The 23,586-nt window shown below is 40.1% G+C and overlaps 2 protein-coding genes and 1 non-coding gene across 4 annotated transcripts in view; 1 reads left to right on the top strand and 2 right to left on the bottom strand.

Moving 5' to 3' along the window:
- Positions 1 to 399: 399 nt before the first annotated feature.
- Positions 400 to 16,842, bottom strand: PLA2G12A (phospholipase A2 group XIIA). Of its 2 annotated transcripts, XR_008666782.1 has the most exons (5): positions 16,507 to 16,842; positions 7,028 to 7,104; positions 5,747 to 5,912; positions 3,186 to 3,608; positions 400 to 1,550 (listed from the first exon to the last, which is right to left on the bottom strand). XR_008666782.1 is itself a non-coding variant. In XM_055342533.1 (4 exons), the coding sequence occupies exons 1-4, from the start codon at positions 16,715 to 16,717 to the stop codon at positions 3,490 to 3,492; spliced, it is 573 nt and encodes a 190-aa protein (XP_055198508.1). In that variant the 5' UTR covers positions 16,718 to 16,842; the 3' UTR covers positions 400 to 3,489. The 2 variants fall into 2 exon arrangements, 1 of the variants encoding a protein (XP_055198508.1); XM_055342533.1 differs by having other exon boundaries at positions 400 to 3,608.
- Positions 16,843 to 17,149: 307 nt separating this feature from the next.
- LOC129521273 (U6 spliceosomal RNA) lies at positions 17,150 to 17,253 on the top strand. Its single transcript, XR_008666787.1, has one exon. It is a non-coding gene; the product is annotated as a U6 spliceosomal RNA (small nuclear RNA).
- Positions 17,254 to 23,169: 5,916 nt separating this feature from the next.
- CFI (complement factor I) overlaps positions 23,170 to 23,586 on the bottom strand; it is a 55,403-nt gene continuing 54,986 nt past the window's right edge. The window contains exon 14 of the mRNA XM_055342566.1: positions 23,170 to 23,501. Within this exon, the coding sequence (XP_055198541.1) occupies positions 23,284 to 23,501 (218 nt within the window). The 3' untranslated portion in view covers positions 23,170 to 23,283. The remainder of the gene's footprint in view (positions 23,502 to 23,586) is intronic.

The raw sequence follows: 23,586 nt of genomic DNA, 5'->3' as shown, positions 1-23,586 counted from the left end.
TACCCCAAAGTTACCGGAAGTCAGTCTACTAAAGAGTTTTTATAGAGACTCCATTGTTTTCATTTTGCTAGATGTTTTTCTTGTTTTGTACCAAGATAAAATATACAGCTTGATTTCCTGATAATCTTGTACTTCTATACTGACAAAAATAGCATTTTTTCATCTTAGGGAGAATTAGTTATAAGCTAATGAAACAACTTTTTAACTAATATTACTAGTATAATTTACAAGCCCACTGAAGGCAAGCCTGTTCCAAATGTGTTTCATTTGGTTCTGTCCTCATATTTCAATTCTGTCTTCCTTAGAGCTTCTGGGTGCCTGAGTTTCTCCACCTATGAAATGAATACAGCCTTATCTGTCCCTGGAAAAGTGTGTCAAAAAGTTTTAAAGACAAAGGCATTATTTGAAGGCAATTCAGTTTTATTTAAAAAATATCAGTATTATGTTTCTTGCATAGAGCTGCTAAAAGCTAGTTTTGGGGTTTTCTTTTTGCTTGTATATGAGTTTTATTCTATGGATAGTGCAGATACCATTCTTAAAATCTAAATACATGCCCTGTGGTACGTGAGTCAAGTGCAGACATCAGTAAGGACTCACATTCAGCTTAACATATATACACATACAGAAATCATTGTAGATTGTACATGTACATGGATTAATATGCATACATATTTCCTAGCTCTGTTTACTGGGAGGGTCTTAGCAGCAGTGACACCTCAACAGCAATGAGCACACTCAGCACCCAGGTATTGGTTCCTAAGTTCCAACAGAAAGCATTCTCCAATAAAAGGAACCAGTGCTCTTTGGAGAAGAGGCTGATTCTGGTGCTGGAAGCCTACAAGACAAGTCTAGAGTGACATCTCCTACTTTCTTGCCAGAAAGTATGTAAGTGCTCAAAAATCAAAAGGATGGGGGCACATTACAGACACACAGGAGCCAAACTGACATAACTCCCAATAGCTGAGCTGGAACAATTTGAGCAATAAAATAAACATTACTCAAAGTCTGAAAGAGATATACATGAGTCCACACTGATATAAATAATTGAATAAATGGGATGGGTGAGGAGACAAATCTTTCTTACAGAAAAATTCCAAGAATCATATAAAGAAATTCCCCTTTCCAGCAGGTAGAACAGAATCTTGCCCACCCCCCACCTTCCACAGACTGATTTGGGGACTGGCTTCCAAGGAACAGAAGTATGGAAAGGGAAAAGTAGTAACTTGACAGTGGAGAAACCCAACAGACACTACCTTCACCAAGTGTTCGGAGTTACCATACCAAGTTGATTACATTCAACTACTGATATGATCTGGTGAGAAGAACCCTTCTTCACCTCTGTGGTTTTCTTCCTGAAAATATCCATAACCCAAGGTCAAATATGAAGGAAACACCAGACACGCCCAAAGTGAGGGGCATTCTACAATACACCTGACCAGCACTCCTCAAAACTGTCAAGATTATGAACAACAAGCCTGAGGAACCATCGCAGACCAGAGGCTTATCAGAGGCATGATGACTAAATGCAATGTGGTATCCTATATTGGATCCTGGAAAAGAAAAATGACATTAATGGAAAAACCAGTACAATCCAAACGAAGTCTAGAGTTAAGTTAGTAATTACTGATGTTGGTTTCTTAATAAATGTTTCATGATTATGTAAAATGTTAACATTAGGAGTAAGGCAAATATAACAAGTCTATATTATCTTCGCAACTTTTCTATAAATCTAAAATTATTCCAAGATAAAAATCTTAACATAGAACAAAAGCTTCTTTGGATCTTTGTGTAGAATTTGTGACCATGAACTAAAGATTTTATAGAATTCTAAGTCTGTCCTCTTGAGAGGCAATGCTGCCAAGAAAATCCATAAATTTATTATAAGTTTAAAGTTACCTGGTCAAGTATTTCAATGGCAAATATTGATAAAGATTAAATATGGACAATGGATTATAAAACTGTTACCTTTTTAAAAGTATCAATTAAGGGTTCCAAACATTTAAGTTAGAGCCCAGTTTGCTCAATTAGTCACAGGGATACACATTTCTCATCTCATAGAGGACACATCCTTAGCAGAAAAGTTCCATCATCTCAGTTTGGAAAGGTATTAGGTCTTTAGCAATGATATCTATTTAAAGTTAGGAATATAGCCCCTTCTCCAGAACATATTTTTCTCTTTGCTCACTTCTGCCTATAGTGACTTAAAAAGAACCACTTCTCCTGGAGCTGTCCTTCTCTGACATTTTCAAGCAGTTTACCTTAATAACTTTGGCTATATAAGCTACCCAAAAGCTATATGGTGCTTGGGATCCAAGGCTAGGGAAAGCCCATAGCCAGCGGGAGGCAAAGAGCAGTAGATGAATACAGCTGTGCTTTCCAAAGGGTGGAAAAGCTTTCAACACATACAGACATTTTCAGAGGCAGCTGAAGTCCTGTGATTTGCTTCTAAACATCTACTAATAATTTTCAAAGTAAATGAGAAATCTACAAAAGATAGTTCTTTGTATCTTGCTTTACCATCCCTTTTGACTTCACAGTTAAAAATTTTTAAAAAAGTATCAAGAATAATATTTATCAAGACAACTATTAGGAAAAGGTTTCAGACTTTTAAAGATATACCTGAATCTACTATGAGGACCAAGTGCTAGGAAATAAACACCAAAGCATAGTAGCATATAATGCTCTAATGTGTATGTGAAGTAACTTCTCATTTGTCTCAAGAAATCCACGTTTTCTTCAATTTAGACAAAGGTTATAGCAAAATATGATATTTGTCATATGAATGATTCATAGAATGGGAGTGGCTTTTCTGAATTTTGTTCATATCACCTTACAAACACATTACGTAAAACCTACAGATCCTGGTTTTGCTCCCTAAGAGGCCACTAGCTGATGGTTCCAATTATATTAAAAGAGAGAGAGAGAGAGAGAGAGAGAGAGAGACATGGAAACCTTGTCCTTATAACTAGTCTTATCATTAACAGAAGTGATACTTATTCATATGTTTAACGGGCTCATCAAGCCCATTCTTCAACAGGAAAACAGCATATAATGTGTTAATTAAAATAGAAAAAAAAATAAAGTCAGATCCTTCCAGGAATAAATGTATATTTAAATTTTTATAGTAAACATACTTCTAAGTGAAGATTTCCCCATATTTCCAAATAAGACAGTGTTTAACATACCTTGTAATCAGTTTTACATTTGACCTCATTGTTTTGGTAAACACAGCTGTGAAAATTGAGTTACAGACTCCTTTTAAAATATGCTCTCCTTAACATGCACCTCTCTCTGAGACTGGTCAAGACAGTTTGGCACACTAAGGAACGTTGTCCAGGAAGATCACTTTTCCCATTTTTTGCTTTAGTCTGAAGTTTTAATGTCAAAATAAAGTCTTAAAATAATCCTTTCACAAAAATAAGGCAGCTTTATACTGTAAAGCAGTAGTTCTATATTCTTTTGTCCTGTCACCAGCCATTAGCATCTTCTTCAGAGATCACTTTTTTCTTCGTAGCGACACCTACATGCAGCTCGTTGGCTGTCCAGATATGGCTTGCAGCCTAAATGTATAACACTGTCAAACAAGAGCTCCACTGTTGTTTCACATGCTGCAAAATAAGAAAGGGCTATTACTGCTGGGCAACTGAAAAGCACTGCTCTCTCTTCCCATATATTACATGTTACAGCACGGTGTCAAGTACTCCCTTACTGGGCACGTAAACATCTGTTACATCAATGTCCTCTCAAACCTTTAAAGGCCAGAAGCACATATAGACAGACAATCAGTGTCAGTGTCTTGGGCACATATCTACTTTTTTGTTTGCTTGCAACTGTTCAACCCAATTTTTTTTTTCTACTAGGCAAACAAGTCTCTCTCAATAGCACTGATTAGTTCATCACTGTTACTTTTCCTTTTATTTGAAAAAAACACTAGAAAAGATTTTTAGGTGTAGAAGAAATAAAGGTTAAAAACAGAGAAACTTCAGAACATTTAATTATGGTTGACGACTTCTATGAACTGATCATACATCATTTAAGATGCTTAAGATAAATGGACCCCGCTCTTGCTCTCTCTTTCTCAATATCCCAATTTGGCTTGGGAAAGGAGACCTAGAAATCAAAAGTGTTTTTTCTCTAGCAGAGTTTAAAATTGTTTTTAGGATTCTAGAAAAGATAATGGATTTACTTTTCTTATTCTAAGACGCCTGTAACAGCCAGGTGAGATTATCTCCATACAATTCACTTACAGAGACACTGCACAGAGTAGCCTTTAGTCGTCTAAATACTTCTTGTTTCAAATACTCATGTTAAGGAAGAAACTATTCATTGCAAAATCCTGCCATTTTTAAAGTTCTCCAAAAGCCTGTGCCATTAAGGAACACAACCACCATAGAAGTGTAAAGGCTATAATTATTCAGTAGGGCACTGCAAGGAAACTGGCTTCATCACTTAGCCCGGTTAGTAGGTCCTTAGATCAGGAGACAGGAAATACATCCATGTACTATTCTGCTGCGCAACTAGTTTGCCTCAGCTGAAAGCATGCAAGGGGATTCAGAGGCTGGGAGTTCAAGCTGCACACCTGGAGCAGACACTTCTTCCTTGACAGTTATTATAGGAATTCAGAATCAAACCTATGACATTGTTTGGGGAATACTGTAGTAGACAGAACACAAGTTTTAGAATCAGAAGTATGCAACTTAGGACAAGATACTTTTTTGAATCTCAGTTTCCTTCCTTGAAAAATCAGTGTACCACTAACTACTTCTTTGTGTTTTTGTGAACATCAAGGAAAACATATCTAAAATATCTAGCATGGTATCTTATGAAAAATGCCTAAAAATGTTAAGTTTCCTTTCTTGCACCTTCTCTTCTGATTTCAATGTATGATAAATACTTCAGCTTAACAGTGAAAAGATTTTGTGACTTTTAGTATTTGTACAGTGATTTGTATTTCCACAAATATTTTATTATATTTTGATGAGAACTCTATGAGATGGGTACTATTTTATAAATGAGAACACTGAAACACCTTTACCTTTTGCTGACTTCACTTTTTTGTTTTTTTTTTTAAAGTATTTTATTTATTTATTCATGAGAGACACAGAGAGAAAGAGAGGCAGAGACACAGGCAGAGGGAGAAGCAGGCTCCCCACAGGAAGCCCGATGTGGGACTTGATCCCCGGTCTCCAGGGTCATGCCCTGGGCTGAAGGTGGAGCTAAACTGCTGAGCCACCCGGGCTGCCCTTCACTTTGTATCCCTACACTCTGACTATATGTTAAATCCTGTAAGTCCTCCTAGCAAACCTGGGGGTGGTTCTAGGGACCCTCCTGACACAGATACATAAGAAGAGACAAAGTTAAAGCTCAAGTCTTCTAAAACTTCCCACTCTAAATCCTATGTGATGTGTTCTTAAAATCACTGGATCCAGGATTTCAAACTTTAGGCTCTGGATCATTAGAGTCATTAGAGATACACTACAGGGCACAAGATCATGGATGATTCTTCTCTGCCTCGCACATACCCTCTTCCCAAAGTCTCCTAACACTTTTTGCTTCCATGACTATAAATCATTTAAGATTACAAAATCAATGACTCCTCATCTCAGGAAATTGAAAGGTCTGTGTCACAATAGATATAGTAATACGCAGTGGAAGATTTCTAGTGGTAAACCCTGTACTAAAACATAAACCAGTCAATAAAATTTTACAAATAGCATTGATCTCCATCCTGCTGGATCATCCTTACCCTGAACATGCTGAGCTAGTCCTAGTGTTTTCTGCACATCCCGGCAGATCTTAGAGAGGCAATACTGGAATTCCTCATCGCAGTCATTCTTGCTCTTGCCACAGGTCTCATAGCACCTGTCATGTTGGTTGCAGCACTTTGTCAGGGAAGGGATGCCAATATTAAGCTGAAAGAGGCATTTGGATGGATTATTGTTGATGAAATTCAAAACTCCTCTGCTGAAGTATTACATTCAAGTAGACTTAGAAATCAAGGATGATTACTGCCCATTACTATGCACCCACTATGCACCCACTATGGCTCTCAGCTATGCCTAAAAACTCCCTATTTTGCAATATTCAGTTACCTGCCAGTAACAAATGTAACTTCCAATTGTCCAAAACACACTTTTAAAAACAGAAAGGTCAGGATAAGAGCAAAGATTGATTTTTGGATATTTCAAAGTATTTTGTGCCTCTCCCTCTATAAAATATACTTTATATGAAATATCACTGAAAACTTTTAAGCTTCTACAACTCACATTTTGTTATTGTAGTTCAATCTCTAAGTGTTTATTCACTCCCTAAAGATACTGTTCCTTCAAATCTACAGCTTATCTTTAACTGGTTTTAACAGCTTTATACGCAAAACCCTTGTGTCTAGGAATCACTCATAAACATTTTTTTTCCTGTAACAGTTGGTTCAGATTTAGCCTCGCCTACCAAAAACCCCCACAGCTACCTTACTTAGCTTTGTTTTAATACAGAAAATATTATGCTTTATCTATACTTTTTCATCCTAAGTAGCATTAATTCTACACTTCAAACTTTTAAACCATGTGTGTTACATGAGAAAATATCTTTTCAACAGTATTAACATCTACGAGATTAAAAAATAAAACATGAATTTTATTCCATTTAGTTTTTTTAGGACTTACTAAATGTGCTTTAGCTATAAAAGAATATAATAAACCTAATTACCATTACAACAGGCAAAATTATTTGGAACCCTGAGAATAAACTGACAGTCTTGCATTATTAAGAGTACTACCTGGTTGGGGTGCTTGGGTGGCTCAGTCAGTTGAATGTCCAACTCTTGATTTTGGCTCAGGTCATGATTTCAGGGTCAAGCTGTGCACTGGGCTCCACACTCAGCAGGGAGTCTGCTTGAGATCTCTCTTCCCTCTCTCTCTGCCCCTCCCTATCCCTTTATCTCTCTCTCTCTAATAAACAAATAAATCTTTAAAATACAAAAGGAACACTAGTGATCATAAAACTTATCAAATAAGAAAATAATATTTACGTGAACACCAAACAGTGGAGAGCCACATCCATTCGGTGGGGAAGGTTTATAACCATAACGCGGGAAAGGCTTAGATCCTGTAAAATATAAATGGTATCATAATTAATTTTCAAATATGACTTAAAAACATGCAAAAAAGTCTATGATGTACTACTAGACTAGGCTTGGAAGTATTTAATATTTGGGTACTGACATAAGCGAATGTCTTTATTTTAAGCCTATACCATGCAAAACATGTAAAAGCTACTCTGCATTTCAGAAGATTTCAGAGTTTACATGCAAGACTGGGTCCATATGTATGAAAGACAAATCCACCCTGTTTCCCATTTTTTGTTTAAAAACTTATGGGGCAAGAACTGTATCTTCCCAACATTCAGCCAATACTCCACTGCATGCAAACCTCCATAACCATTAACTAACCAGTTTACTCACAGAGCTTAACGCTAAGAAGGTCATCCAATGAACATTTAATTACTTTAACACCATTTTAAGACATTACAGGACCATACATTCTAGCCTGGACTCCAGCCAATCATTTCACAAATAGATTTCTTTGCCAGCTAAGGAAAAAGGTGAGGAATAAACAAAGCATGGTAAGCCATATTACTCTGGTTCTATTCTCCCTAATAGCACCAATGGTTCAGTAACAATGAGAAGATGACATCACAGCAATCTAGAATGCTGCAAAGTACTTCAAAAATAGCTCTCCTCATGAAATCTACAAATTGCTTCAACATCCCTAACAGTCACCTACTTTCTCTTGAATGTTTCCCATAATCCTCCTCCAGTATTAAGAAATAGCCTATTCCATTGTAGAATGGCACTGTTAAATTCTTTCCAGTTTTCCTATAAGCAATCCTCTACTCCTGGGGAACACACAATGAGCCAAGCCAATTACCTATTTACATGATAATCCTTCCAACATTTGGGACTATCTTTTATCTTCAATTCTAAAAGCAAAACATCCCTAATATCTCCCCATAGTTGCTTACTTAGAAAAAAAAAAAGGGATCCACCAACTTTCAGTCAACTATTATTTATTGCTAATAGACTTAAATAAAGATAAGTTTACTCTCAAAAAGTAAAATATGAGGAGAAAAAGCAACCCTTCCAGTAATCAACTATCAAAATAAGTAACCCACTCAAAGTAAGGATCTAAAAATGGCTTAAGTGAGTTGCTGAGATTCACATGCTTCAGTGAAGTAATAACAAGGTAGAGCCTAAAGAGAATATAAACTGATGAAGATATAAAGCTCTAGCCTGTTCCACCCAGTCTGAAGAACAGTACGTAGGAAGAGAATAGTTATAATGGATTGAGGAATGAGGAAGCCAATGACAGAAGTTGGTCTTGTTTCTCCAGCACTGTCCAAGAGGATGGTTGTTTCTGAGCCCTTTCATTCTTAAGAAAACTGTTTATGATTTGGCTTTCCACTTAAAAGGGCCTGGATATCTAACGGGCACCTCAAACTTAAGATGTACCTCCTGATATTCATCCCCAAACCTGTTCTATCCATAGTTCCTTCTCAGATGAAACAACTCCAACATTACTGGTGCTCAGAAAAAAAACCTTAGCCATCTTTGATGATCTCATTTTCTTATATCCCACATCCATTTCCACAGCATGTCTTGTTGCCTCTACCCTCAAAGTATTCAGAATTTAATCACTTCTTCCCACCTCCACTGCTACTAAACTGCTCCAAGCCACCATGGATTACTGCCATCCCTATCTCGGTTTCCCCACTCCACAGCACTGCCAGCCATGGTCTTTTTTCAACACTGAACCTGAGTGATCCTATTAAAATTAAAATACATTAAATAAAGACTTTCCTCTGCCAAAACCATCTCCAATGGCTTCTCCTCTTATTCAGGATAAAAGCCAAAATTCTTCCAATGTCTATTAACTCTATATAATCTGCACCCCCACACACACCATTACTTCTCTGATCTCATCTTCCTACTGTTCCTTCACTTCATTCCATCACATCTGGTCTCTTCGTTATTCCCAGAACATGCCAAGTCTGCTCCTGTCTTAGTGCCACTGAACCTGCTGTTCTATGTGGATGCTCTTCCTCCCCAGTATCTACATAGTTATTCCTTCACCTTCTCAGCAATGCCTTCTCTGACCATACCATTTGTAGCATGCATAACCCTAAAAAATTTCATATTAGCCTACTTATTTATTATCTGTTTCTCCATACTGAAATATAAACTCTGCGAAGGCAGAAATTTCTGTGTTTCATACCTTTAAAGTCTAGAACAGTGCCCAGCATATGGTTAGGTTCTCAAAAATTATTTGTTGATGGATGAATGAATGAATGAATGAATTAATGAATGAGTAGGTGACTTGGAAGGCAAATCCCCATGGCAGTTCTAATACTCATTATAAATAAACTGGTACTGCTGCTTATCCCTCAGTCTCCTTTGAGTTTGGTGAGCATTAATCAACCTCCAAAGCCTGATCACTTCTAGTTTCTCATATCTCTTTAAAATGTGCCATCCCAAACTGAACACTATAAGGTGAGGTAGATAAAGTACTTGTATCAATAGAGCCTAAGACAATTAGCATATATTTTAGCCATGTCTCAATGCTAAGACACATGAGAGAGTAAGAAAAACTATCAGTTCTTCCTAAAATAAATTTTCTAATATCTACTGCTAAACACTCTACAGCTTAAATTTTGAGCCTAAATATTAGATTGGGAAATTCTGTCTTGTTAGTTTTAGTTTATCATCCAAGACTTCCTGTACAGTTTAAATTTCGAGCTATTCACTCAATATCACTGGCTGCTCCCAGATATTTATAAACTTGAGACACAGATACTAACCAAGGCAGAGGTCTGCAACACCCTCCCACAGACCAGTCCTCTCTATAAATAGCTGTGAAGTCATCAACCCCATCTTCTGGGTAGACCACTCAACCAGGTGTGATTGGTTGTGATAAATCAAGTTTTCTCCAGCCTACATTTTTCATGGGAGTATCACGAGAAACTAGCCATCTGATGTACTGTTTTCTTTGTCCTACCACACTAGAAATCTCTTCACTGAATGGGAGAGAGGCTGGATTAGCATGAAATTCTTGGGGAAGCTATTCTAGTTCCTTGAAGCTTCATCATGATGCTCTCCCATCAGGGGTTTTTAACAATCAACCATTTAAAATGTTTAGAAACTCATTTAGCAATAGACATTAAGCAATGGGTTGAATTTAATCTGGAAAAAGTACAATAAATAAGCCAAAGGATATTTTTTTAAAAGTCTAGAAATAGGAAAAGTAGTATACTTCCTAAACATTTTTTTTCAAAGATTTTATTTATTTATTCATGAGAAACACACAGAGAGAGAGAGAGGCAGAGACACAGGCAGAGGGAAAAGCAGGCTCCATACAAGGAGCCCGACGTGGGACTCGATCTCAGGTCTCTAGGATCAGGCCCTGGGCTGAAGGCAGCGCTAAACTGCTGAGCCACCACCTGGGCTGCCCCTCCCTAAACATTTTTCAGGTTAATGATTGGATTTACTGCTTTCAATTTAGAAGTATACCTTTATAGGTATCTGAAGGTTGAAGCAACTCATATTGGGCACATGACTTGAAAATGTAACTAACATACTGTTTTCAACTTTTTGGATACTACATATATTCCCCATCTATCAGCTGCCAGATTTCTGGCACCTACCCTCTTCCACTAGAATCAAAGATTACCTCCCTTAGACAATTAAGATGGGCCTAGAGTTTTAAAGGCATGTGGGTTTTTAATCTCAAGTGTCTACCTTTTTTTTAACTGGGAAGATATTTCCCTCAATGTTGTAATACTTAGACCACAAGAGCACTTCTATTTCTCCTTTCCTTTGTATTTTATATAAATCTATGGAGTTTCTTTTGATATTAAGTCTATAATATACTTTTTAACATTTTGATGTGTGTAATGACAATGATACATAGGTGTGTGCATATGTGTGTATTTATATATTTTCTCATTTTGTAAAAGATAATTACCTTTGAGTGGAAGAATGATCAGAAGCAAGTGAGGTCAGGGAGACAAACCAAAGCAAAACAAAGCATACCTGCTACAGGAGAATAAAGAGGAACAGAGATGGTACCGAAGCAAAAGTGCCAGCAAAACTGAAAATGGAGGTGCGAACATGGGGGAGGCAGTTGTTTCAAACAGAGCCAGTATATAAAACTGCTCTCAGGAGTGAAGCTGATAAAATGCAATGAGAACCAAGACCTACTATACATGAACTACTGAATAATAACACAACATGTGTCTGGTTTTTGTTTGGCTTTTGAGGGAACCTGCTAATGTTACTTCATCAGAGAGGACTTCCCCCCCTCACTCCATCTTAAAATAGAGCCCCTTCCCTTCCATATCCATTCCATGATTTTACTCTTCTAAAATTCACTGACCAAATTAACATTAGCCAGTTTCTACGAGAATGGGAACTTTGTCTTATTCACCTAGAAGATGCCTGAAACATAGTAGGCACCCATGAAATTACTGGATGAAAAAAATGGGAAAAATTCCCTCCTGAAAATGAAATATTCTCTTTCTACAGCAAACAAAAAAACCAAAAGCCAAAAACCAAAAAACCAACTGCCCCTGAACCCCAAAATCCCCAGAAAACTGAGAAATAACAGATTTCCCAAAACACTGTAAACTGTTTAAGTTCTAAATTCACCTTTAAATTGAAATTACATTTTTAACAAGTTATATATAAAGTTGCTTATTAAAGGTTAAGTTGCTATACATACCAAAAATTACAAATATATTAATTTCATTTTAAATGTTGCTATAAATGGTGTTGTAAGCTGCTAAACATTAAAAAAAATTTTAGCATTTCTACTGGGTGCCAATTTTTGCAAAACACAATGAACTGAACTGTGTCCCCCCCAAATTCCTATGTTGAAGCCCTAACTCCCAATGTATTTGGTGATGGGGACTTCAGGAGGTCATTAAGTTTGGATAATGTCATGAGAGCAGGACAAGGAAGAGACACCAGAGAACTTGCTTCTCCCACCCCGCAACCATGACACAGGACACAGTAAGAAGGCAGCTGTTTGAAACCAGGAAGAGCATCTTCACTATAGAACACTGTTGGCCAAACCTTGATCTTGGACTTTCCAGTGTTCAAAATTGTAAAAAATAAATTTCTGTTGTTTAAATAAGTCTATGGTCTTTTGTTACAAGAGTCTGGACACACTAATACACAAAGCAAGCAAAAACTGGGTTAACAGAAGAAGCAACATCAGAGTCAAACCAAAATCCATGATCTATCGAGCCACTACCCCCTAAAATTTGTAAGCAAATACAGAAAGATAAGAAAAAAATGAGACGAGAAGAATTTAAAAACCACTGGGTACAACTACATGGAAATACTATTCATTGAGCCTTCTTTTGTACTTAGGCAAATGCACCTCTCTTGATGCTTTGTTTGATCATCTATATGGACAGATGAAATCTAAAGATCTGCCTGGACTCAAGGTGATGATAGATCTTTTCTAGATAGTTTTTAAAAATTTGATGTAAATACTTCCAAACAGACCAACTTCTTTCACATAAATGAACACTGAAGCAGATGAGAAAGAGAAAGGCAAGGCTGTTGGGTCAAAGATCTTAGCACTGTGCTTCATAGGAAACACAATTCAAACCTGCTTTCCCAAACACTTGAGATTTTAATTCAATATTTAATCTGCAGAGGGCCCTTATGCTACTTTAGTTTTCTGGTCCATTCACTCTCCTATTTTCCTCAAATCTCCAACACTTCCATTCTCACCTTCTCTCCTTCCTACTTCACTGAGAAAACTAAGGCAATCAGGGCAGCCCTGGTGATGCAGCGGTTTAGCACTGTCTTTAGCCCAGGGCCTGATCCTGGGGACCTGGGATGGAGTCCCATGTCGGGCTCCCTGAATGGAGCCTTCTTCTCCCTCTGCCTCTCTTTCTCTCTCTCTCTCTCTCCCCCTCTGTCTCTTGTGAATAAATAAATAAAATATTAAAAAAAAAAACTAAGGCAATCAGAAGAGAACTCGGTTATGTAGCCATCACCATCTAATATGGATATTCATCTATCCATATCCTCTCTTTGTTCCTATTAACAGGGATATGCCATCTGTGCTCTTGGCCAATCTATTTATGCACCAGAACCCCCTCCTCTCATTTACCTAAGGACATGACTTCAATAATTCTCCTTCATTTCTCCCCCAACAGTGTTTTCACTCTCTACTGAATCATTCTCAAAAGCATACAAATTTGCTATTATTTTTCCTAATGTCTTTTTCCCATGGTCTGCCCTATTACAGTTAAAGGCAACCCCATCCTTCCAATCATTCAGGCCAAAAATTCTGAAATCATTTTTTTTTTTTTGACCCTACTCACACCTTCCTTCCAAGCTATCAGCAAATCCTTTAGGCTCTTCCTCCAAAAATATATCCCCAAATCCAACCACTTCTCACCATCTTTATTGCTATTAACCTGGACAAAACTACCCACATCTTTTCTCTGAATTCCTACACCTGTCACTCTGCTTTCATCTTTGCTCTCCCACTCCCTGGACTCTTTTGCACAGAAGCCAAAGGGATCATATAAAATATAAATCACTGAATGAGTTACTTATTCATAATTTAGAACATTTTATAAGCCAATCTTGTTTTCTATTTTTCAAAAGAAATCAAAAAGTTATCTTTCTCAAATCTTCTTTGCTGTAAGGGAGAAAAAAATAAAGAAAAAAATAGCAACCATTTAATTTGTTCTCCTAAATAACTTTACTTCGATCTCAATAAAGCTTTGTTCCCACCTTGGGCGGGATGGCCAGAAAGAAGCAAGCCTCCATAAAGCCAAGCCTTTTGATAAAATAAAGATAATTGAATGCAACAAGTCTGTGTCCTTTAATCTGATCACTCTCTCCCTACCAGCAAATCTTTTCTTAAGCTCCCTTTACCTATTTACTGCAACTATTAAACAAACAACTATTAAACAAACATGGTGACCTTCCATCACCATGGTCCTCTAGCTTTGGGATTTGTCTGCTTCTGTTTGGTTCTGATTTGGTCACTTGCATTCCAAAATACAGGAAAGGTTGAAATAGTGTTCCAGGGAGACTTCTCAAGTAATAGCAACTAAAGAACAATTTCATAATGTTGGAATTATCAACATGGTTACTTGGAATCACAGTCTTATGAGCAGACAGCAGCATTTATTAAGACACAAAAGGATGTTTATCAAAGCATACCATTTTCTAAATTCTCAGGTTCATTTGTGTTTTTTTTATGCTGGAGATTTTGCTTGAAACTCCACATGGTAAATTTAGTGAGGTTTGTTGAAGATAAAAAGGGTTAGGTAAAATAAAAGATTAAAGTCATCTTTATAATGTGAACAGTATCCCTTCAACTTGTGATATTTTATTTTTTAAAGATTTTATTTATTTATTCATGAGAGACACAGAGAGAGAGAGAGAGAGAGAGAGAGAGAGAGAGAGGGGCAGAGACACAGGCAGAGGGAGAAGCAGGCTCCATGCAGGGAGCCCGATGTGGGACTTGATCCCGGGTCTCCAGGATCAGGCCCTGGGCTGAAGGCGGCGCTAAACCACTGAGCCACCCGGGCTGCCCAACTTGCGATATTTTAAACATAAACTCTAGAACCTTTGACTCATCACAAGTTAATGAAGATTGTGAAGCCTTTCCTATCTCAGTAAATGGTAACACTACATCCTTCCTTTGGCTCAGGCCAAAACCTTCAAAGTCATCCTAGACTGGCCTTTCTCCTCAGGTCCTTCCTCAGGTCCTCTGCCTGGGGGGTTCTTTCCCCACATCATCAGTGTCACCTTCAGCATTTTCAGATTTCTTCTCAACACTTTCTCCCAACACTGCCACTGCTGTTTTTACTATTGTTCTTTAAACACTGGCATACTTCAGACCTACATATACTGCATATTTGGCTTATTTCACTTATTTTTTAGTTTACTGTCTCTCCCCACCAGAATGGGAGCTCCACGGACAGGAATTTTGTGTTTTGTTTACTACTGAATCTCCAATTGGTAGAACACTTGAGACGTAACAGGCAGCCAAATATTTGTATAATGAATAGGGATGACTAAGTAAAATTATGACATCTGCCTCAAGAAAGGCAATCATTTAATTTTCAAATAATTCACTTATTCCTCCTAACAAGCTCTACAAAGACAAAAACATTTCCTTCCTGATTGCATACTGGTATTCCTGATTTAGCACTTCATAGCATACAAGATATGGCTCATTCTGTACCTCCATTAACATTAAACTAGAAATTTTGAGAATTACAGGCAGCAAGTGGCATTACAGTTTCACATGACATAGATTTCTTTTAAATTCACCTACAATGCATTCTGGTTTTACCATCAGTCACTAAGTTATTATTTTGAACTGCAAAGCATTAAATGAACTAGACTTCCTCTATCTACTCTTACTGGAAACATGATTTCTCAAAATCTTAACATTTTGAATTTCCAAAAAGAACCCTGAGCATCTTATCTGAGGTTCTACAATATTTAATTAAAAAAAAAAAAAAAAAAAAAGCAAGTGCTTGAAAAAAAAAAAAAAGATCTCGGCTGAGACACTGTGTTGAGTATTCCCAACAAGGCCACCAAACGAGTTCTCAGATTCAAAAAGAATTGGTTGGGACGCCTGGGTGGCTCAGCGGTTGAGCATGTGCCTTCAGTCCAGGGCGTGATCCTGGAGACCCGGGATCGAGTCCCACATCGGGCTTCCTGCAAGGAACCTGCTTCTCCCTCTGCCTGTCTCTGCTTCTCTCTCTGTGTGTCTCTCATGAATAAATAATTGAAAACAAAAAGAATTGGTTAAAAAATACGAAAAAATCAGAACAATTACATTAGCATTAACCAACAATGAAGAGGAGGCGTCACTGCTACCAAGCCGTGGCAGACAATTTCTAGAAGAGTTATCAAAACTCTTTCCCAACAATAGAGTACACCAAAAGTCTGTACAAAGGTCGCAATGTATTTCCTACAGCTCTTTATTAAAAAAAAAGAAAGAAAGAAAGAAAGAAAAAAACATTTAAGCCAATTCTTGAGACAGGTAACACGTCATGATTAAAATTCTCGGTAAATTCTGCATGTCCGGCTGCCTAACCGCGCTAAAATAGCGGGCTAAAATCCGTCTGTTCCACTCCATTCCCACGATGCGTACGCACGTCACGAAGTTCTGAGGCAACTTCGCGCAAATAGCCAAGGGAAAAAAGAAAGCGAGAAAAAGAAAAGGTAGTCACTCGAAAGCAATGAAACCACGGAGGGCACCACCTCGGGTGACCTCTTATATTCTAACAATAGTGGTGCGAGCTTCTACCCCGATTGCTCAACCGCAGGAACCGTAAGACTCCAGCCTCGGCCCAGCGTCTCCACAGCCAGAGGACGACCACAAGGTCTGCCTCGCCCCCCGCACCTCCGCCCCCGCGGCCCCCTCAAAGCGACGACCTCACGGGGCCTGGGCGCCCTCTCACCGTCGCTGCACTTGTACTGGCAGAGCCCATCCTCGCCTCCCAGGAGGTCCAAGGCGGCGTTCAGGTACGTGTCTATCTTGTGAACGCCGTTGCGGATGGTCTTCAGCGTGGCCCGCCAGTCGGTGGTCTGGGCCTGCTCCTGACACAGGGCAGCGGCGGGCAGGAAGAGGAGGAGCAGGAGGGCGAGCGCCGGCCGCGGGAGCAGGGCCATTCGCGCCGCACCGGGCCGTGCCCCCACGGAGCGCACCGGGCGCCCTAGGCAGCGGCGCCAGCCTCGCGCTCCGCCGCGCCAGCCGGCTCCACGCCCACGCCTCCTTCCGAGCTGAGGGGCGGGTCCTCACCGCCTTCAGCGAGCTCCGGCGGGGAGGCGGCGCAGTCGCGGAGACGCGCGGCACAGCGCATGCGCCGACCTGGGCCGCGGCCTACTGTGCGCCTGCGCCTGCGCCTGCGCCCAGGCGTGGTGCGTCAGCGGGGGGAGGGGTCCCCGCGGCGCTCCAGCGCGGGGGCTCTAGTTAGCGCTGTCGGGGGGTGGGGGGGGGGGTACTAACTCTGCAGCGACGTCGGGGCGCCGCCCCCCCAGGAGGCTGATTGAGTCCGTCCCTAGTGGCTCTGACCGTCGGTATTTTGAAACAGCCTCCTGGTGGTGCTCGCTTCGGCAGCACATATACTAAAATTGGAACGATACAGAGATTAGCATGGCCCCTGCGCAAGGATGACACGCAAATAAAATAAAAAATAGAAATTAATAGAAACAAAAGCCTCGTGGTGGTTGTAAGGTGCAGCCAGGTGAGCCCCAGGGGCTCAGCCCCGCGATCGCCGCTCCCACCTGCCCACCGCCGTCCCTAGGAACCAGCTCCTCTGGGCGGGGTCGCCCGTAGCCCCCTGCGGAGAGCGCTGCGAGGGGTCTTGGCTTCGTCTCGGTTTGAAAATGCGAGTCCGCCTGAGCCGTGGACCGGAATCCGAGCCCACCGGGAGCCCGACCTGTCAACCCAAGGCCCAGGTGCTGCCTGGCTGGCAAGCATGAGCTAGATGCACATTTAGAAATTCTGGTAGAAGAAAATGGTTTGAAAATAAAAACTATTTTCTTTCTTGATAGGAGAGGCGTCATTCTACGTTTGAATACAGTTTTGTTTTTCGTTGTTGTTTTTTTAAATCTTAATAGAATCACTTTTCCTGCTCAACTTACTATGTAGCTTGATAACTCCGGCGAAGTTTCTCAGTATTTTTTCCCCTGAGCTGCGCAGAATCCTTAAATAACAGTTGCAGTAATTTTTACCAGAGCTATGAATATCTGGTTATGTGAGTATCCCGGAAATTTCCAGGAATCTAACAGTAATAAGATCCAGGGCAGTATTGGAGGTGCTGGGAATAGGTGTGTCCTTTCTTAGTAAAATTACTAATAAGTTCTAATTTGGCGTTTGTGTTTGTTATAAGCTTCATAAGTATAATAAATGTGCACTAAAGAGTTCCTAAGTATGATATCCCTCCTTATTGGGAACTTCCTCTGTGCCATGTACTTCACATACAAACCATCTCACAGAACAGCGTTTTATAGGGATGCAGACTTTGGGTGAGTTAGAAACAGAAAAATGTGTCCCTCTTGGCAGACACAGACAAATGTAGCTCAACCCCAGGAAGTCGCCCAAGCTACAGGGCGCTTGGGCTGTGATTAACCCACCACAATGGAGGAAGGGAAGACAAAGGCCTGGAGGCATTGTCAGTCTTTTATGGTGAAGGAGTCAAGGTACAGAGAAGTCATGTGCCATCAAGAATGCAAAATGTATTGGATTTAATGTAGCATATTAACTCAGACTGCTTGAAGAGTAGAATCCTGTGGGCTATTTGAAACAACGCAAAATCAAAATACAAAATATCAAGGGAAGTTTCTATTGTTTTAGTCTTTTCCACCGTCTCATTAAATGACCTGAGCAGTGTTGTTGTGATGAAAATAAATGCCAAGTGGTGAAACCATTCCAGACATAGTGATCAATCTTTGCCCAGTGTTAAGGCTAGAACATTGGTTTCTAAAAAGGGCTGAAATGAAGGGAAGTAAGTGCTAGTTTCCAGCCTCTGCCTTAAAAAAAAAAAATTAAAGATAGCATGAATAGCCTTCAAACCAGGGCTATTCAAAGTGAAGGACAAGAAACAGCTGCACCAGGTCTGTAAGCTCAGGCTGGTTCCATAATATATTGAAGATAATGCTCCCCATTTCAGGTGTTCTGTCATCGGGCAAATTTGATCAGTGTTTTAGTCTGTTTGGGCTATTGTAACAAAACATCACAGACTAGGTGATTTACAAACAACAGAAGTTTATTTCTCACACTTCTGGAGGCTGGAGATCCAAGATTAGGGTGCCAGAGTGTCAGGTTCTGGGGAGGGGTCTCTTCTAATTTGCAGATGACTGACATCTCTCTGTGTCCTCACTTGATGGAAGCGGTGTGGAATTTCTGGGGTTTCTTTTATAAAATACTAATCCCATTCATAAGGCCTCCACCCTCATGACTTGAGCACCTCCTAAAGACCCTACTTCTTAATGCCATCACATGGAGCATTAGGATTTCAACATGAGTTTTGAGGGAACACAACATTCAAATCACAGCAATGAGGGAAGAGATTTTCAAGTGATCTTTGTCGGTAGAATGTAAGATTACTCGGCATACAGAGAGGACGCTCTGGACAAAATGGAAGTTACTCACTTGGGTACGACTGCAGTGTTTTAGACCATCAGGATAAATTCAGGTGTGTGGTTTCTCTAGGTTGGGTTTCTGGCTACTTCCAAACCTCTGATTGATTTTTAGCTTTATATTTCCTACTGCATGCTATATACATCTTTCCTATGCTCCCGCAGACCTCACAGCTTCAAAATATCTTTAACAAAACCTGCTTTTCTTTCTCCGTTTGCTTTATTTCTAACATCAATGGCAACAGCAATCTTCTCATTATCCCAGAGATAACTTGGGAGTTATTCCAAAGTCCTATCCCTCTCCCTAGTGCCCTGTCCTCTCTTCAGTCCCCAGCTGCCATCTATTTTACTCCTTAATATATCTGGAATCAGTGCCATCTTCTTTAAAAATTTCTATCTTAATCATTTTTCATTTGAATTGGTCCAGTTATCTCATAACTGTCTTTCCCACCCCATCTCACCCCCTCCGATACATCTTCCTCCATGCCTCCAGTGTGAACTTTCCAAAGTCAGTGGTCCCAACTCTTGTGCAAAGCCCTCTCTGATCTACCCTTTTCTCCCTCTCCAGGTCCTCAGCTGCACCCTACTCTCCCACCCCCGACTGTCACGCAGAACTGCTCTCTGTCTACTTTTTAGGTTGGTTCCTCTAGACACAGAGCCTTTGCATTTACATCTGCTTGGAGATTTCTTCTGTAATTCAGATTAAACTCACCTCTGGGGAGGCCTTCGTTGACACTTCAGACTGATTTATGAGTCTCCCTTGAGTTTTCCCCTCTGTTGACCTGGCAAAACGTAGCTTTATAATTTTTTCTGTCTCCCTCATAAGATAGTGACTTCTGAGGCCAGGGTTAAATATAAGACGATGGCAGCACTCTATTAGTGAGCTCTGTTTGTTGACCACCTTCAGGAAAGACCATGCTAACTCACAGAAGCAGTAGTGGTAGAGGGCCAAGCAGTAATGTCCGGTGCCCAGCCTCTGCAGTTCAAGATTTTCATGGAGCCTGGGACCCGAGCTAATAGCAGTGGAAGTGTCTGATAAGCAGTCCTACAGTGGTCTTTGAGCATTATCTCCAGACGTGTAGCCAACACTCTGGCTTTCCTGAAGATTCTGTGAACTACATAATATCTTTGAACACATCTTTTTTCTTTTTTTTTTTTCATTAAACCAGTTTGATTGATTTCTGTGATCTGCAACCAGGAGCCCTCACATAGACCTCTGAATTGAGAGAGTCCAGGAATCCAATCTCACTCCTGCTGTTCCCAGTCTCTATCACAGGGAGTCACTATAGAGAAGCTGGCTCTTCACTCTTCAGATTCTGGTCTAACATGCTGTGAAGCCTTGAGGTCCCAGGTCACCAAGTGGACTGGCTTGGTCCTTCAAGGGGCCATAATGCTGCTTTCTCCCACCTTGCAGTCCTTAGTATTCATACCCAGGCATCTTCAAGAAATGCTACAGGCTCCAGGTTTGCTGGGCCAGGATATGGTGGTGGTTTTAAAACATGCCACAAATCTCCCAGGACACTTGTCAGCTGTTATGAAAGAAGTCTAGTGCCTCTGAGTCCTCATGTTGAGAGCCCAAGTGGAAAGACCACATAGAGAGAGATGCCTGGGAAGCACCAGCTGTTTGAGTTCTCCCAGCCTAAGCACCAGACACGTGAGTGAAGAAGCCTTCAAGATAATCCCTGCCCCAGCCCTCCTCATCTGACAGCATCTGTGCTAGAGGATGGATGAGATGGCCAGCTGAGCGCCATCAGTCCCCAGACATGTAGCCAAAATAATAAACAATCATTATTTAAATAAATATTTGGGTGTTCTTTCTTACACAGCTATAGATAACCAAATATTTTCCTGCATTCAATGATAAAAGGAATTAAAAATCTGGGCAGCATGGGAAGGTTTTGCTAAAGGTTTTGCTAGCTGAATGACATTGGATTCACATAAGCCTGCATTCAAACCGCAATTCTACCATCTATGAATTACCTGGCCCTGGGCAACTTATTATGTTTATTGTGTCTCATTTTCGACCTCAAATGGAAACTAGAATTTTGAGAAAATGAAACCACATACTAAATAAAATGTTTGCATAGTACCTGTCACAGGAAAATAACTGACCTCACACCTCTTGTCTCATTTCTCTGCTTCTTTTTTTTTCTTTGAGATTTTTATTTACTTATTCATGAGAGAGAGAGAGAGAGAGGCAGAGACATAGGCAGAGGGAGAAGCAGGCTCCCTGTGGGGAACCTGATGCGGACTGGACTCGATCTAGGATAACAACCAGAGCCATAGGCAGATGGGGAGGAGGAGATAGTGTGTAACAGGCACAGAGTTTCAGTTTGGGAAGACAAAAACTTTCTGAAGACAGTTTGGTGGCATAACAATGGAAACGTACTTAATGGCCCTAGACTGTACACTTCAAAATGGTAAAGCGGTAATAAAAAAAAATTGTATGCATAGGTTACCAAAATTTTTAAAAAGGAAAGAAAAATCTGAGCAGTAAGCAACGTTGTAATGTACATAGAAATGGGCATTTCCATTATTAAAACAATTGGGCTTCATCCAGGAGTGAACCCCAGGTATTGAAGGTAATATTGATGTGAAAAATATATGTCAGTCTTCAGGATGATAATAGTTGCATTTTAAGTAATAATAATGAAAGCAGCTAATGAACCTCCTATGAACCAAGTGCTAGGAATGCAGACAGAAGACAGATTATCTTTCTTTTGTGTCTTACAGTGTAGTCAGGGGAGGGCAGTACTGGGTGGGTGAGCATTGTGGGGAAGAAGTAGACAAACCAGTGAAAACAGGACATGTTTGGGTAATGACAAGTGCTATGCTGATATTAAAGCAGGGTCACATGATACAAAGAGACTAGCACCTACTGTAAAGTGGGTGCACAGGAGACCCCTGAGTAAATGCCATTTACGAGGAAGGGAGGAACAGGTTTAAGAAGGGGCCATTTGGGGTTGGCTTTGTTTCCTTTGAAATGCCATCAAATGTCCAGATGGGATGGTAACTGCTCAGTGAAATACTAGTCTGGAATTTAGGAAGATCAGGGCTGGAGATATGCATTTGTAGGTCATTGGGACAGTGGGTGGGATTTAGAGCTGATCTTACCGATCTCTAGGGAAAGCACAAAGTGAAAGAAGTGATCAGAAGGAAGATGTTAGGAAGGAGGCTGAGACCAGACGCCAGGGAGGCAGCGGGCCAGGCAGAGAGGGTGATGTCCTGAGGGGCCAACTGTGTCTACCACTGCTGGGACAAGGGGAGAAGAGAGTAGCTAAGTGACTGTGGGTTTGACACCAAGGAGGTCAATGGTTGTGTGGAGGTATCTGTGGAAAGGTTTAAAGAGAGAGTCAAGGAGGATTTGTGAAATGGAGAACTAAAGACAATTATTTCAAGAGAACTTTTAACACTTTAAGAAGCAGAGAAATGCAGGGTGCCTGGGTGGCTCAGTGGTTAAGCATCTGCCTACGGCTCTGGTTGTTATCCTGGATCGAGTCCGCATCAGGTTCCCCACAGGGAGCCTGCTTCTCCCTCTGCCTATGTCTCTGCCTCTCATGAATAAGTAAATAAAAATTTCAAAAAAAAAAAAAAGCAGAGAAATGGGACAAGAGGTATGAGGTCAGTTATTTTCCTGTGACAGATACTATGCAAACATTTTATTTAGTATATGGTTTCATTTTCTCAAAATTCTAGTTTCCATTTGAGGTCGAAAATGAGGCACAATAAAGATAATAAATTGCCCAGGGCCAGGTAATTCATAGATGGTAGAATTGGGGTTTGAATGCAGGCTTATGTGAATCCAATGTCATTCAGCTAGCAAAACCTTTAGTATAGTCGATATATCATTCCTGTATAAGGAGATAATTTAATCCCAATTTCAATTCAATAAAATATGGATGCCCAACTAAAATATTTCTTTGTTGATTATGTGGCAAAGTTCCAATGTGGAATAAGCTTTGTAGAGACCTTTAAAAATGTCCAATAAAATGTGCTTTATTATTTTTTTCCTAGAGAAGTACTAATTATGCAGTATCATTTCAACTAAAATCCAACTCCCTAGAGAAAAAGAGTAGAAGAGAGAGACCACAATTTTATACATTGTACTGAGAAATAAGAGACCTTCCCACGTGATGGCTAATCCAGTCAAAATAATTGGCTACTTTGGTGTAAACACCTGGGTACTCTGGTCTTCCGCAGTTTTCACCCCAACTCACAACACCCCAAACATAAGTCACATTGTTGATATCCTTACAGACTAAGGGACCTCCAGAGTCCCCTTTACAGGCATCGATGGAACCGTCATCTGTACCTGAAAAAGACAAAGGAAAAAAGAAAATCACACACGCACTTCCATTTGTCGAGGCTGCCATGCCGATCTCTTGTCTCCTCCACCA

Source organism: Nyctereutes procyonoides, unplaced genomic scaffold (assembly GCF_905146905.1).
Source record: "Nyctereutes procyonoides isolate TBG_1078 unplaced genomic scaffold, NYPRO_anot_genome, whole genome shotgun sequence".
Lineage (NCBI taxonomy): Eukaryota > Metazoa > Chordata > Mammalia > Carnivora > Canidae > Nyctereutes > Nyctereutes procyonoides.
This window is presented reverse-complemented; position numbering and strand designations above follow the sequence as displayed.

Excerpts from the sequence above, each read along its gene's own strand:
- PLA2G12A (XM_055342533.1), bottom strand. The coding sequence starts at position 16,717 with ATGGCCCTGCTCCCGCGGCCGGCGCTCGCCCTCCTGCTCCTCCTCTTC. Across the intron at positions 7,105-16,506 it reads CCAGTACAAGTGCAGCGACG|GATCTAAGCCTTTCCCGCGT; the intron begins GTGAGAGGGCGC and ends TATATTTTACAG. Across the intron at positions 3,609-5,746 it reads ACTAGCTCAGCATGTTCAGG|CATGTGAAACAACAGTGGAG; the intron begins GTAAGGATGATC and ends CTTATTTTGCAG.